Source organism: Formica exsecta, unplaced genomic scaffold, assembly GCF_003651465.1.
Source record: "Formica exsecta isolate Colony F162 unplaced genomic scaffold, ASM365146v1 scaffold11, whole genome shotgun sequence".
In the NCBI taxonomy this organism is placed as follows: Eukaryota; Metazoa; Arthropoda; class Insecta; order Hymenoptera; family Formicidae; genus Formica; species Formica exsecta.
The window spans coordinates 1,939,566-1,953,748 of NW_021848439.1; the positions used below are offsets into that span (position 1 = coordinate 1,939,566).

Genomic DNA, 14,183 nt, shown 5'->3' on the forward strand with positions numbered 1-14,183 from the left:
GTATAAGTCTTGTAAAATTATAATTCTGTAATTATAATTATAATTTATTAATATTATCGAAGAGGAATCTGGAATCGACGGATTGAATGGAAATAAATTATTCACCAAAACGAGTAGACATACAATTTCTCTGTTTTTCGACAATTTATTTTCGCAATTATTGTTAAATCTTGCAAAAGAACATATATAATACAAGTTACAGTTTGACGATAAATCTATGTGGGTAGAAGAAATATAGTCAACTGTCTGTATTATTATATAAAGTCATCAAAATCATTGTTCTTATTGTGCAGTTTTCCTTCAATCTCCACTTTTTTTTTAAATAATACATAAGCAAAGTGAAAATATCATTGCGCGCTTTCATTTGTCTTCTCATTCTAATGTGATCATGTGGTAAATATGAATAATAAAAAAAGTAGCATTGAAGGAGAACATCACTTTACAAGTATATAGTTGATTCAACGGACAAGATCACAATACAGCATATTACTATACGAATATTCGATTCGTATAAACCTAACTTAACTTATCATAGTTATGTTTATTTTCATAAAGCTTATTATTATTATATATAAATTCCATAAATTATATAAATTAATTGTACATACATATATGTGAAAATCTTGATATCTTCTCAAGAAATTTCCTCAAAATTATGAAACACATGCAAATATATGTATCAAAACACATGTACATTGAATAGAAAATGCAACTATATTGATAAATTGACTCGAATAAGTGCATCTGATACAGCAGTGTGTACTAATAGTTATATAAAAATCGATAGACGAAAATACAAAGCAAGACTTATATAATGAGTTATAAAAAAATTGCGAATTTTTTAATCTTATTAATATTATCTATCATCTAATTAAAATTGCAATCAATTGATTAATTACTTATTAATCTTGTGATCATTTTTTTCCTTAATCATAAATATATTAAAGAATGAATAAAAGATAGAAAGAGAGAGAGAGAGAGAGAAAGAGAGAGAGAGAGAGAGAGAGAGAGAGAGAGAGAGAGAGAGAGAGAGAAGAGAAAGAAGAGAGAGAGAGAGAGAGAGAGAGAGAGAGAGAGAGAGAGAGAGAGAGAGAGAGAGAGAGAGAGAGAGAGAGAGAGAGAGAGAGAGAGAGAGAGAGAGAGAGAGAGAGAGAGAGAGAGAGAGAGAGAGAGAGAGAGAGAGAGAGAGAGAGAGAGAGAGAGAGAGAGAGAGAGAGAGAGAGAGAGAGAGAGAGAGAGAGAGAGAGAGAGAGAGAGAGAGAGAGAGAGAGAGAGAGAGAGAGAGAGAGAGAGAGAGAGAGAGAGAGAGAGAGAGAGAGAGAGAGAGAGAGAGAGAGAGAGAGAGAGAGAGAGAGAGAGAGAGAGAGAGAGAGAGAGAGAGAGAGAGAGAGAGAGAGAGAGAGAGAGAGAGAGAGAGAGAGAGAGAGAGAGAGAGAGAGAGAGAGAGAGAGAGAGAGAGAGAGAGAGAGAGAGAGAGAGAGAGAGAGAGAGAGAGAGAGAGAGAGAGAGAGAGAGAGAGAGAGAGAGAGAGAGAGAGAGAGAGAGATATATATTGTATATACATGTATACTAAAAAATCTTTTTATATACTCTTGTGCTGTTATTACATAATAAATTTATTTATATTGCCTTTTTATAATGTACTATTTTTTAATTATGTTAACACAATATATAGCATATTTTGTTTTATGAAAACACATATTTATGAAATCAAAACATGTATACAGTTATACTGACACAATAACATATTTTCATTTCATATAATAATACATAAAAATCTTCCTCTAACAAATGTTTATTGCGAACATATTATCCACATCATTTTTTTATTTTGGAGAAAAGTTTCTTACCCCGCACTTTAGAAGCACCCTTGCTAGCCAATGATTTTTCATCTGTTTGGGAGCATTTTTCGTGCAGAGCTTTATATAATAATTCAGCATCATTTGTATTCCCAAATATTTCTTTTAGTTCTTCCTAATTACACATATATACTTTTGAATATCTTTCTGAATATTTACAAACAGTATAACAAAAATTATATATTATTAAAGAAAGATAAACCTTAATTATTATTCACTTACTTGTGTAAATTTGATAAGATGACTTAATGATTGTCCTTTATTTAATAGAATACGCAGATTTTTCGAATGCACACCAGGTAATTTAGCCATAAAATCTTGAATATTAGAGTTATATTTTTCTACCATTAGTTGTTTGTTTTCTGTATCTTCATCTGCTCCAATTTTAGCAGCTACATTTGAATCAGGTTGATCTCGTCCTTGCTACAAATATATAAATTAAATATCTATTAATTATCATATATATTAATTATAATAAAATTAATAATTTTGTTTTAAATTTATACATTACCTTTAATTCTTCAAACAATTGTGCTGTAGCGTGTGGACTAGGAGACCAAATAAGTTTTAGTTTAGGAAAATGAAGTGTTAATAACTGTAACTTCGCTGTTATTTCAGTATTTTTAAGGTCTCTGCTAACATAATAATTTCCCTAAAATAATAGATATACATAAATAATTATTATGTAGAAAGAAATAAAAGAGTGCGCTTTTATGTTATCAATCCAATAGCACGACTGCTCACTGAGCGATTATTCATGATTGATTTACTTTTTAGATTGTAAACATATATATCAATCATGAACAGCTGCTCATTGAGTGATTGTGGATGCACCCTTTATAAGATTGTCTATATATATACCTGGAAACAGAATGGCTTATTTTGATCAAATTCTATGAGGAGCATAGGTTTGGCATAATGCCTCGTCATAGCAACTGCTTGATTATATAATCTTCCGGAAAACAACGAACCAATCAAATCAGATATACTTTTCCTTTCTATACATATTTCTGGTGTAAGAATATAGTCACCCACCTGTAATAACATTAGAAATCATATAATTAGAAATAATGCATAAACTTCTCATTATATCTCACTCACCACTAATGTCACTGGCTCAACTTTTATACCACGTGTATACAAAATAGCAGGTAATTCACTTCTGAATTCTCTCATATCAACAATAACTTTTTGAATTATTTTTGCTTCGGATTGTATTCCACCTTTACGTGTATCTTCTTCATTTGTATTATTTGATTGAATTGCAAGAGTCAGACAATCTCCCGATTTTCCATCTTGATCTTCTGGCACAACCATGGTCTGAGAAAGCAATAAAAATTATAATGTAATTGCTCAATATCATATTTTGTTTATTGAATAATTTAACTCTTACACTTTTCGTAATAATCAAAGAGTGAAATGCTTCTTTTTCCCGACGTAAGGAAGTAAGATATTCTTGTTCCTCGACAGATCCGCCATAAATCAAAAAATATACTTTCAGATCTAATGACGGATTATTATTTTGATACACTTCTAATTGTCTCACGGTACCGATATCGGCTACGTATAAAATAATATTGTTCGGCGTATGCTCAGTTAACGCTCTCTGTAAAGCCATCGAGTCTCCTCCCTTCTTTATAGCTTGTATGAAAACAATGGGTGCGGATGTCGCGCAATTGGTTACATCTAAATCTGCCAGCTTTAAAATCACAGAATAATTTATATAGAATAGTATTTTCTATAAATATACGCGCCCGCGCACACACACATACACACACACATATATATTTACTATAATATATATATTTAAATTACTTGCGAGCATTCCTCAAATAATGTCTGATGTTTTATGTCTTCTGTGGAAGTACTTGGCTCAGTTTCTTCTATGCATTTTTGCGTCAAAGTGAGTACATAAGTGTCTGGATCATTTTGTGTATCTTCATCTGTATTATTTTCAGATGTTGGTTGTTGCTCTTTCATATTTTTTCCATTATTGTTACTTGCCTTTTGTTCTTTATTATGTGACAATTTTTTTAGGGCTTCATAAAATAAGTATTTATTTGCACCCATAGTTAAATAATTCTTCAATTGTTTGCATATATTGTTATCATGAACTAAGATAAGAACTTTATTAATATTTTCACTGTCTTTCTTTTTACATTTTTGTTCTTGAATCTCAGATAAAACTTCTGACAAAGCTATCCATTTTGGATTTGGTTCTGGCTTTAATTCATCTTTATGTGTATAAACTCTGTTTCTGGCATACTTAAATAAATTTTCGACTTCATCCAACATTATCCAGCCACTGGCTTTCACGGCATATTCCATAGTCCGTAAACGATTCAACATAGCGTAGAATGAAACCGAATCTTCATATGTCAAAGATATAATAAAGGATCGCAAGGTTTTTAAATCAGAAAATAATTGTTTGGTTGTTGTACTAAGTTGATGCCAGATTGGATCTAATTGCAAATGTAATTGCTTGTGAAATTTTTTTGCTATTGCATTCTCCACAGTTAATTCTTCTAAGTCTAGATATTTATTAAGTCCCTTCAATTCTTTCACAATATAATTCATAACATCAAGCAAAGCTGTTTGGATGTTTTGCATTTTTGGTGTGATTTGTACATGTAATTCTATAACATCAGGCTCGTGTTGAGACAAACAATTATTAACAGTTGCGTGAAAGCGCGGCCATAAATATAATTTTTTTACAAATAGGGCTTTCATAACTCGCTCTACTCGTGAATATCCAACTGTAAAAGCCAATGACGAATTTGTAAATGCCTTGATAAATCCAGTCTTATTATTTTGTCTGTACAAACGCAGCGCAAATGCTTCTTGATACGCATTTAGAATATTGTGCGCTCTGTATACAAGAATACCAGTGACTAAGTGCAATGGAACTCTGTTCTTTAATAAATCTACCACCAAGATACGACCTGATATAAACAGCACTCCACCCTCCAAATATATTATTTCCCTATCAAGTTTGATAACAGATTTTATTAAATGCATATATAAAACAAAAAAATAAAATGTTTTTTAATATACCTTTCATTAGAAGTACATTCAGCATTGATAATATGTGGCAAAGTATTAGTTCCATAACTTTTAAGCAGATCAATGAAGTAACGCTCATCATGATCAGTGGTTCCTAGGATTATAACTAAGTTGCCTGGATCCAAATAAGCTTTTATTACATTAGCAAAAACAGTTTCTATACCAAGACCCCTATAATATTTTCCATTCAATGATTAGACAAGTTATTTGATATATGATAGCAAGAGCAAAATAATGATACTTACTTAGCTGCAATAACTAATCCATCTTCTTGAATGATTTCAAGGAACATTTGATTTTCATATTCCAACATGTTTATTGATATATCCCAACTCAATTTTTAAATTCCTTAATTATTTTAATGTTTAAAACAATAGTTGAAACAAGAAATCCATGAAATACCAAATCAAATTAGCAAAAAATGAGATGTGGACCCTCTAGAATAAGATGTTATGAAAAATAATTAAAATATATATCTTTATATAAAATAAAAATATAAAAGTAATAATTTATATGGCCGTTTACTTTATCTCGATCTTTATAACTACTCCTTGATGTTTGATCGTATGGTATGGTGTCGTCTTCAATAATTAACTCCGATACCAAAAGAGTATATTTACTAATTTCATGTGATGGATGGCCATAAACACCAATACTCACAGGTCGTTTAAAGCTGAAGATTAACAACATATTATATAAAATGCTAAAAGTAAATTTATAAGAATATAATATGTAATACCTTTTGGGAATGAAAATAATATCTTCCCCACAAGTTGTCGATTGCAAACAATAATGATCTGGTTCATACGTTGGTTTAGTTGTAGTTTGTGATGCATATAAATCTGCATCACCTGTTCTAAAAAGTATAAAATATACAATATATACAACATATATAAGTTAACAAAAGAAAAATAAAAATTTCTGTTTAATGAATAAGATAATTAAAAATGTTGGACTAGAATGCAAGAAACTCACAGTGATGTGAGCCGTATTTTAATATAACCGTCGTATGTCAAGCTGTAATATTTGTAGGAACCACCGGGTACATCGTCACTGACATAGTGCAATAATTCCTCTTCAAATGCTAATATGCAGGTTATCTGAAAGTTTAACAGATAATTCTCCTTACGTGTGTGCGAAAACTCTGCAAAGCTAATGTTTTCGAAAGGATTTCTCGAGCACTTTAGCCGCACAGAATAGAATTATAACCTTATCGTACCAATGTCGCAATAACAAATATTGTCTTCATAGTATAGCACATAACATTATCGGCGAATAATACTGTTGTCTAATATTGGCTTTTGCACTTTATACGTTGTATGGACAACAATACAATTGTTTAATTGTGCGATTAATCACAGATTAGACTTATAGCCATCGAAATCGCTTTCATAAACATATTACGTAAGTGTATAAAATTATATTTAAACTACTGGCGACGTTCGTAAAATTGAGAGCATCAGCTGATCATAAGAATGGCGCCTAATCGGCTTTATGTCCCTTTGTTTATATTTTGTAATAAATAATAATGAATTGTGTTAATTTTTTCAGTCTCAAATAATAATAATAAGATAGATCATAGAATTATGTTTTTATATGGCATGAAAATTGTAAGAGAACTTGAATGGGATTTTGCTTCTTACAAGTTACGTATCGCGAACAGCAGATGTCGTTTCTTTACCTATAAACTAGGATGCATTTATCGCACTTCCTTGATCCATCATATATTTCACATGTTTATTCCTTTCGTATATGTTGTGTTTTATTTTCATGAATTACTGGAATAAACGAAACGAATCAAAATATTATGCTCTGTAAATCTATTCTTTTACAATCTTTACAGCTTTTGACGAAAATTACTTAAACTGTACACATAAAAAGTATCACAAAAGTTTTTTTCTGTTCTAAAAATATTCGTAAACATTTCTCTAACGTAATCTGCAAATAATAATTTTATTAAACAGTAATAAATTATAATTCTGTAGATCGAAATATTTCACTGCTTATCAATCCTTGCTATTATCGTTTAAAATGAGGTTAATGGGCTCACTTATTAATAGAGACTATGATTCGCTAGATTTCATAATCGCAGCGAGAGGCACGATGCTTGTAAAATCGATACAACTCTAAACAATACAATCAACGCAATTACTGTGATAAGTAAGTATGTAGTTGCCATTAACGAGGAAACAATTATTAAGTCTCTCATTAAGTAATAAAGGCATTTCTTTTAAGAGGTGCACGCGCGCAGTAATACGCATTAAAATGGAATAGAAATGGCACGGAAGCGTGTCGGAGATGACGAAACGCCTACCGCAACCACATCACTATCAGGTAAACTCCATGTATTAAACATCTCGTTAGTCGACAGACCCTTAGTATTTATGCAAATTTACCCGCGCTTTATGCACGGTCTACGACAATGCGTAATTCGCATCGAGCTGCCCTATGACGCTGCTCCTATATCGCGTAACCGCTATCAACTATGATATCCGGCGGCATGGCTATTAGTAAACAAGGTATAGTAATTACTGCATATAGCAGCGCGAAAGGGCCGAGGTAATTGCATCGAGAGGGAGACTTAATAATGACCAATTAAAGCGCGCGCAATAGCGGAAAATGTATTTTATTTTCTTCGGTTCTATAATTCTTCTTCCCTCCCGTTAGATACGCGTAGAAAAAAAGAAATAAATAATAAAGACCATCTGTCTGTGGTACTCTTAGCGTGACCGCCATTATTAATTCCTAGGGACGAGAGAGTTTCGACGATATTTTTGCTATCGCGAAATCTTTCTCCACGGGAAAAACGCGCTTTCGTTTAATTACACATGTTTCGAAATTGATGACGATTATTCGATTCGCGATGAAAAGATCCATATCTAATCTAAGTCAGCACGTATACTCATATTCGATTTTTCATATATGCTATATTGAGACATATAATCTGAAATCAATTATGCGTAGCTTTTTTAATAGAATAAATTAGATTACGTTTCGAGAAGGGTTACATGTAAAATATCAAGACTTTTATCATTTTTAAAGAGACTGTATTTATTTTGATAACTGCTATCGAGACGGTGAGTCTCTTAGGAGAAAAGCGAAATGCGTTGTTATAGCAGAACGATATCGTACGTGAACAAGGCGGTATCCAGAAGTTCATTTCGTCGGTGCATTATTCCTTCATTAAAAATAGAAGAGACTTTCTCTTATTAACGGAGAAATGTATGGATAAAACGTATCGTGCAAAAACACGAGTTTTAACGTCTATATTTAAAGAACGCTAATAGAAAAAAAAAAAAGATAATAAACAAAGATTAGGTTACTTCCATTGCAAATCATTGAAATTTGTATATTGCAATTTCAAAAGGAAAAAATTTAGCGAGATACAAAAGATATAAGATGTGTTGAATTGTCCGATATTTTTTTCATAATGTATTTCTTTTATTCTTAAAATATTATCAGGAAAGTTAAAGTTCTTCTAATTTTTCAATAAACAAAACTAACAATAAGTGTATATTATTTTTCAAGCAAATTTTTTTTAACATCATTTTTTTACATAACAAAGTATTTAGAATGTAATAATTAATATTGTTAATTTGTGTGTGTGTGTGTAATTTTTTAGTATCTGTATTGAAGTAGAGGTTTTATTTAAAAAAATTTCACAATTTAATTAACACTTTTTATTTAATTTTCCCCTATTCGTTTTTCACGCGAACCAAAATCTAATCACGTCATCTGAATTTCAATTCTACCAACTTTATAGATTTGTTCTTTGCAGTTGTATTTTCTGCTCTGTTCATTTTCCCTCTTTTTCTCTCCAACATTTAATTATGAACCTTCAGTGCGAAAGCGTAAGTGCAGTTACAAAGAGCAGATCTTACAAGTAGAAATTGTATTTCACCCGGAAAGTCGCTTCGCATCGGTTTGTTGACCATGGTCGTCCATGGCTTTAAGCAATTGTACGCGTTCTATTAAATTCGCCAATCTTTCCATCGCGGGGTGTAAACAGTGCTTACAACGACCCTCTCCCCGGTCCATCGAAGCGGAGACTTGATCACAGCTAAGGATTCTGCGCGCTCGCGCTCGCATACACATTTGTCAGTTACATTGGTCGAGCATACATATATATACATATACGTTTACTCGTTGCAAGCGGTATATATACATATATGCCCTCGCACGGTGAATCGAACCTAAGGGAAGCGAGAAGTGGGGGATCGGCGGTGGCGGGGTGGACGGGGCCGCGACGGAGGGTCAAAAAATGCGAGGCTGCGCGCGCAGCCGCTTTGTCTCTCTCGCCGAGCGGTGGCGCGGCGGTGGGGGAGGCGCTCAGAACCACGAGGGGCCACCAGGGGTCCGGCGAGCGAACTGCATCCTCTCAGTCGGCCGCTGAACCCGCGCGCCGCACGGTTGGTACGTGCGTTTGCCGCGCTCGATCGTCCGTCCGTTTGTTCGTTCGTCTCGCGTACGGCTCTGTTCGTTGCAGAGCTCTTCGCGTCTTCCCTTTACCGTCTCGCTCTCTCCGACTCTCGTATCTCGCTGCGATCGGGCTGACGCGTATACAGTGAGATTTGCACGCCTTCTTTTTGTTCTCTCCCCCGGAGACGACCGACCGGCTGTCCGTCCGTCCGTCCGTCCGTCCGTCCGTCTGTTCGGAGGTGTTTCATCCGGGGAGAAAGCGCAGCGATCACCACGGCTTCCGAGACCCGGCTAGGAAGTTACGAGACTACCCCTACGGATTTCCGGTGGATTCTCTGCTGCAACAGATCGTATCCTACGAAAGTGGCCGCGACGACGACGCGAATCTCTTCTGCATGGTAAGTACACTTCGAATTATTCCACATTGACCGGTGACTTGCTCGCCGGTTGATGATTTATACAGCAGATTTGAAGGGACAAGTGGATGAGAAGGTGGCTTGTGTTATTGTCTCGAAAGAAATCGATTATTTTGTTTCTTAACAAGTTTTAAATACGAGATAATTGCCATCATAAACTTGTCTCTTCAGTTTGAATTTTTTCAAGTGGCGCCTTCGATTATCCTAACCGTGAAGTTTGTTGACAAGCGAGATTTTCAATATGAGGCGTACATACATGTACGCAGAATGTTTTTGCAAAAGATCGCATCCTATATATAACCAAAGCACATTCAAATTTGCAATATGAACTTTTGCACCGGTTTTCTGTGATTTATCGTGTCACGATATGATTTTCAATACTGGTGCGGTTATTGTAATTCAAGCATTTCTTTAAAAGTAAAGTAGGCAGGTTATGCTTCCCTAACCATACTGTTCGTCTAAAAACTTCCACTCTCTATTACCGTTGTATTATATCAGAAGATATACTATCACACATACATATAATAATAAATAAAATTTATATATTGATATAAAAGTAGTCTTGATATTCGACTTAAGAAAATCGATCGAATAAAATTTAACAAAACGTTATTTGACACGAATAAAAGTTAGATTAGATTATATTATGTTTCCGTTATATTATTTTTAAACATGTCAGTATGTTTTATGATTCCCGAAAAACCAAAAGCAATTTGTCGTGTGCAAAATAATTTTGCATAAATCGAATAATGATTAATTACGAGTTATAAATAAAATCACGTTGCGAACGATATCTTTTGGAGGATGTAATCCTCGTCTATGTTCGTCTTAGCTGAGGAGTTGAACTCTTTCAGCGTTAAAATCCGGATTAACGCGGTCGGCTTCGAGCCGTCATCGACCGGGTTTAATCTCGAAGAGCGATCTCGAAGAGTTTTTTTTCTCCTGCAGAAATCTCTCATCCTTTTTGCTACCGCGAAGACACAGACTGCACTAAAATCGAATATCCTCTTTTTTTCGTTAGAGATTCCTCGATCCATTTGAAGAACGATTTTCTTTTAATTTTTGGAAAAAAATTATGATACTTCAAATTTTCAAATTTGACATGATTTTTATTGTAACTCACTTTTGATATGAAATTTTATTAAAGTTTATGTAAAATAAGCTGAGAAATACTTTATGTATTATCACAAATATTTTATGTATTGTCTGAAATTTAACTTATAAAAAACTTTATTTTTTCTGTTTCTTATTAATCTCGAAATCCAGCAACTCAACATTTTCCTTTAGAGAGAATCATTTTGAAAAGAGTCAAAGAGTTTATAGAGGAAAAAAGCATCCGAGATAGGATTTTGAGAGACCGCGTATGTATTACTATATAATACTAATTGCGATAAAAGCTCGCGGAGCGGTTCGCTAATGAACGCGCTGAAAAGAAAGGGAACGGCCGCGCTCGCCGGGTTTTCACACGTGTACGGTAACACGTGCAAAAGTGACGCAACGGAGAGAAAGATGCTCGCGGGATAAAATAGGGTTTTTGATTCCGGCAAGACGCGCTTGCGATCCTCGAGTTGTGGCTTGATTTGGTCACAATATGATGTATCGCAGTTTATTTTAGAGCACCTATTTTTATACCTATAGCAATTCTTTGCTTGCTACAAAAGCTATTAGAAAATGAAATATATGTAATTAGTATGAAATCTCTGTTGAAATGTATCTGACAAAATATAATATCTTGAGCTTCAAGCGCGCGGGCTTAAGCAGATACTCGTATGAGTGCGTTAATAATCGGGATATAAAAATTCCGGCAACGTGTAATTATCATGCTAATATTACTGTCATCACTGGCGGTCGCGATGTTAGATAAGTACTGTTTCCGCATATTGATTATCCCGAGAAAGCGCATCGTGTACCGATGATCGATGGTCTCGCGTGTGTGACGTAACGCGACATTTTCAAACTTTCCGTTTCTCTCGTGATGACCAGATTCTCCTCCGACCGCGGTTTATCCGGTATTTTTCGACGCTGTCCCTCGGTATCAAGTGTGTATCTCGCGTGTAAACGTAGGAGCGACACAGTCGCACGTGTTGAATAACAATGACGCACGTTTTCTCTCGTTTCCGAGTGAGTGCACAAAATTGTGCGCATGTCTCGCATCACATATAATCATAAGTACAATACACTAAGAACAGAATTAACATTATACCGAACTAGGCTATAATACCCTACGGTCGTGTGTCACGCGCGGCTATATGTACACGTCGCATTTTACCATGTGACGGGACTTCTCTCTCTCCTTTCCCTCCCCTCTCTCCTTGTATCTCGTTACTTCCTCCGGACGAGATACAATGAAAAAAAGGGCAAATTATAGGCTGCTCGAAGTATGTCTTCATACGCGTACGGAGTCTTCATCGAGCCCTTGACGTATCTTCAGGAAGTAGGGCTCACCTGGCGTACGTTGACTCCGGCATTTTCAACTTCTTTCTCTTTCCTCTCTCACGTATTATTTCTTGAGAAACTTTTTTATATATATATATGTATATCATGTTTTTGTGCTATGTAACATTTTATGCAATCGATTTTTTTGATATTTCTATCAATTAGCAATCTAATCATAATTAATGATAATAAATAGTAAATATATTTAGTAAGCAAATGTGGTTGCTACATTTAAAGGCTTTCGACCAATTTCTCGCAACATTTCGCGTTTCCTTCTGTTTAAGCAATCTTAATAACATAAGTCATCAATAACCGCAGTTCAGCATAATTACCGTAATTACAACAATATTCCCATCGCGGGAAAAGCTACTGTCCGTACTCTAGCCCCTAATTAAATGCAAGGCTACGTTTCCACGCTCTTAAGTGTTAACAACATCAACTATCGGTAATCGCAGTTTACTACTATAATGCTAATAACATTCCCATTCAAATTGATGCTCACGATAATTGTTCGTAAATTGAATGCGACATGTGAAGAGAATTACGTTTAATCGTAACGGCGTTGTCATTGAGGAATATCAGGAGGGGACTTTCGCGATTCGTAGTTCGGTTGCAGGGTCGCTCGAGAGCGCAAACCGCCAAGTTATGCCAACTCCAACATTAGTGTCGCAGTATGACAATCGATCTTTCCGGCCAACCCGCTGTACTGGACGCGTGCTCGACTACCGCAGGTTTCCGCTACGGAAATTCAACTCCGTGTTTATTTCACAGTCTTCGAAATACCAAACAAATGTCTGTCACAAATTAAAGTTACAAGTTACAAGTTGAAAAAAGTGTGACGAAAAAATATATAATAATATAATATAAAATGTAGATTTTTAAAGATTCATATAACTATATTAAATTCTATTTATATGATTATATTACATCTTTATGACTATATTAAATTTTTATTTTTTATATTTTTATTTGATGTGAGAATGTGTGTATTTTATATTATCTTTTTAATTATTATCGTGAGTTGTAATCGAATCACGATTATGATTAGCGAACAGCTAATCATATCTCAAGAATAACGCCACATCGCGAAAGAATAATGGGCTTGATCTTATGTAAAAAAAAGTGCAGCGCACATGTACAACCGCGGCGATAAAGAATAGTGTCTTTTAAGATTATCGTATCCAACGGATTATATCTCACTTTATTCGCGGCAACTTTCATTTACGCACGCTCGCGATTACGTATCTCGGATATGTATTCGAGATGCAGTAAAAGGGCAGTTGTACGCTCCAACGATCACATTCGAGCGTGGACATTTACGACACATTTTCGCATTATTTTATTTGATCTCATATCTCTGTCCACATTTAAGTATCTATTTTATGGCAAAAGTCTGTCTTATTCTAAAGTTTTTTTTAAAATACGAGTATCGTGTTAAATGTCAAGATAGAATGGGCATCGAGCCCGTCTTTTGATGCACCTAAAAAAGAACAGGTTTTCGTACATATATTACCGGTTAATAAGCGAAATATCACGTGCGTTGACTCAAGATTTCTGCACGCCGATAAAAGGCGACGTCAATATTTGCGCGACTTATCGATTGACCCTTAAAACCATATGGCAGGTCTCAGGTTCTATTACCGGCACTTTGTCGTGACAAACGCGATCTTTTTTTCTTGCAACGAGGAAGTAATAATTCTCGTTTCCAGCATTATTCTTTTTTTTTTTTTTTTTTTTGTCACGGCACGTACAAATTCGGGCTCTGACTTGAAAAGGCCAATGCTGCTGTCGTAAATTATGAAGTCGCCGCTATTGCTTTTGAAAACATCTCGGTGTCAGAGTTGCGTTAAGCCTACCTCGCACGGTTTATAACAATAGGTATAAATTTGCGATTTATTTTATTTTCAGTATTTTTACGAGAATAACTTTCAAGTCTTAGAAAATATTTATTATTATTTATATAGAATTATCTTTTCTAATAATTATTTTA

The 14,183-nt window shown here is 34.5% G+C and overlaps 1 protein-coding gene across 2 annotated transcripts; it reads right to left on the reverse strand.

Annotated features, from left to right (window-relative positions):
* Nucleotides 1-1,592: 1,592 nt before the first annotated feature.
* On the reverse strand, nt 1,593-6,475 carry LOC115235893 (DNA repair endonuclease XPF). 2 transcript variants are annotated; one of them, XM_029807990.1, is made up of 13 exons: nt 6,132-6,475; nt 5,898-6,022; nt 5,662-5,773; nt 5,448-5,595; nt 5,168-5,359; nt 4,914-5,093; nt 3,675-4,842; nt 3,253-3,558; nt 2,961-3,179; nt 2,721-2,894; nt 2,371-2,511; nt 2,082-2,282; nt 1,593-1,974 (listed from the first exon to the last, which is right to left on the reverse strand). In XM_029807990.1, the coding sequence occupies exons 5-13, from the start codon at nt 5,233-5,235 to the stop codon at nt 1,819-1,821; spliced, it is 2,613 nt and encodes an 870-aa protein (XP_029663850.1). In that variant the 5' UTR covers nt 5,236-5,359; nt 5,448-5,595; nt 5,662-5,773; nt 5,898-6,022; nt 6,132-6,475; the 3' UTR covers nt 1,593-1,818. The 2 variants fall into 2 exon arrangements, with proteins under 2 accessions (XP_029663850.1, XP_029663842.1); XM_029807982.1 differs by having other exon boundaries at nt 6,142-6,165.
* Nucleotides 6,476-14,183: the final 7,708 nt, after the last annotated feature.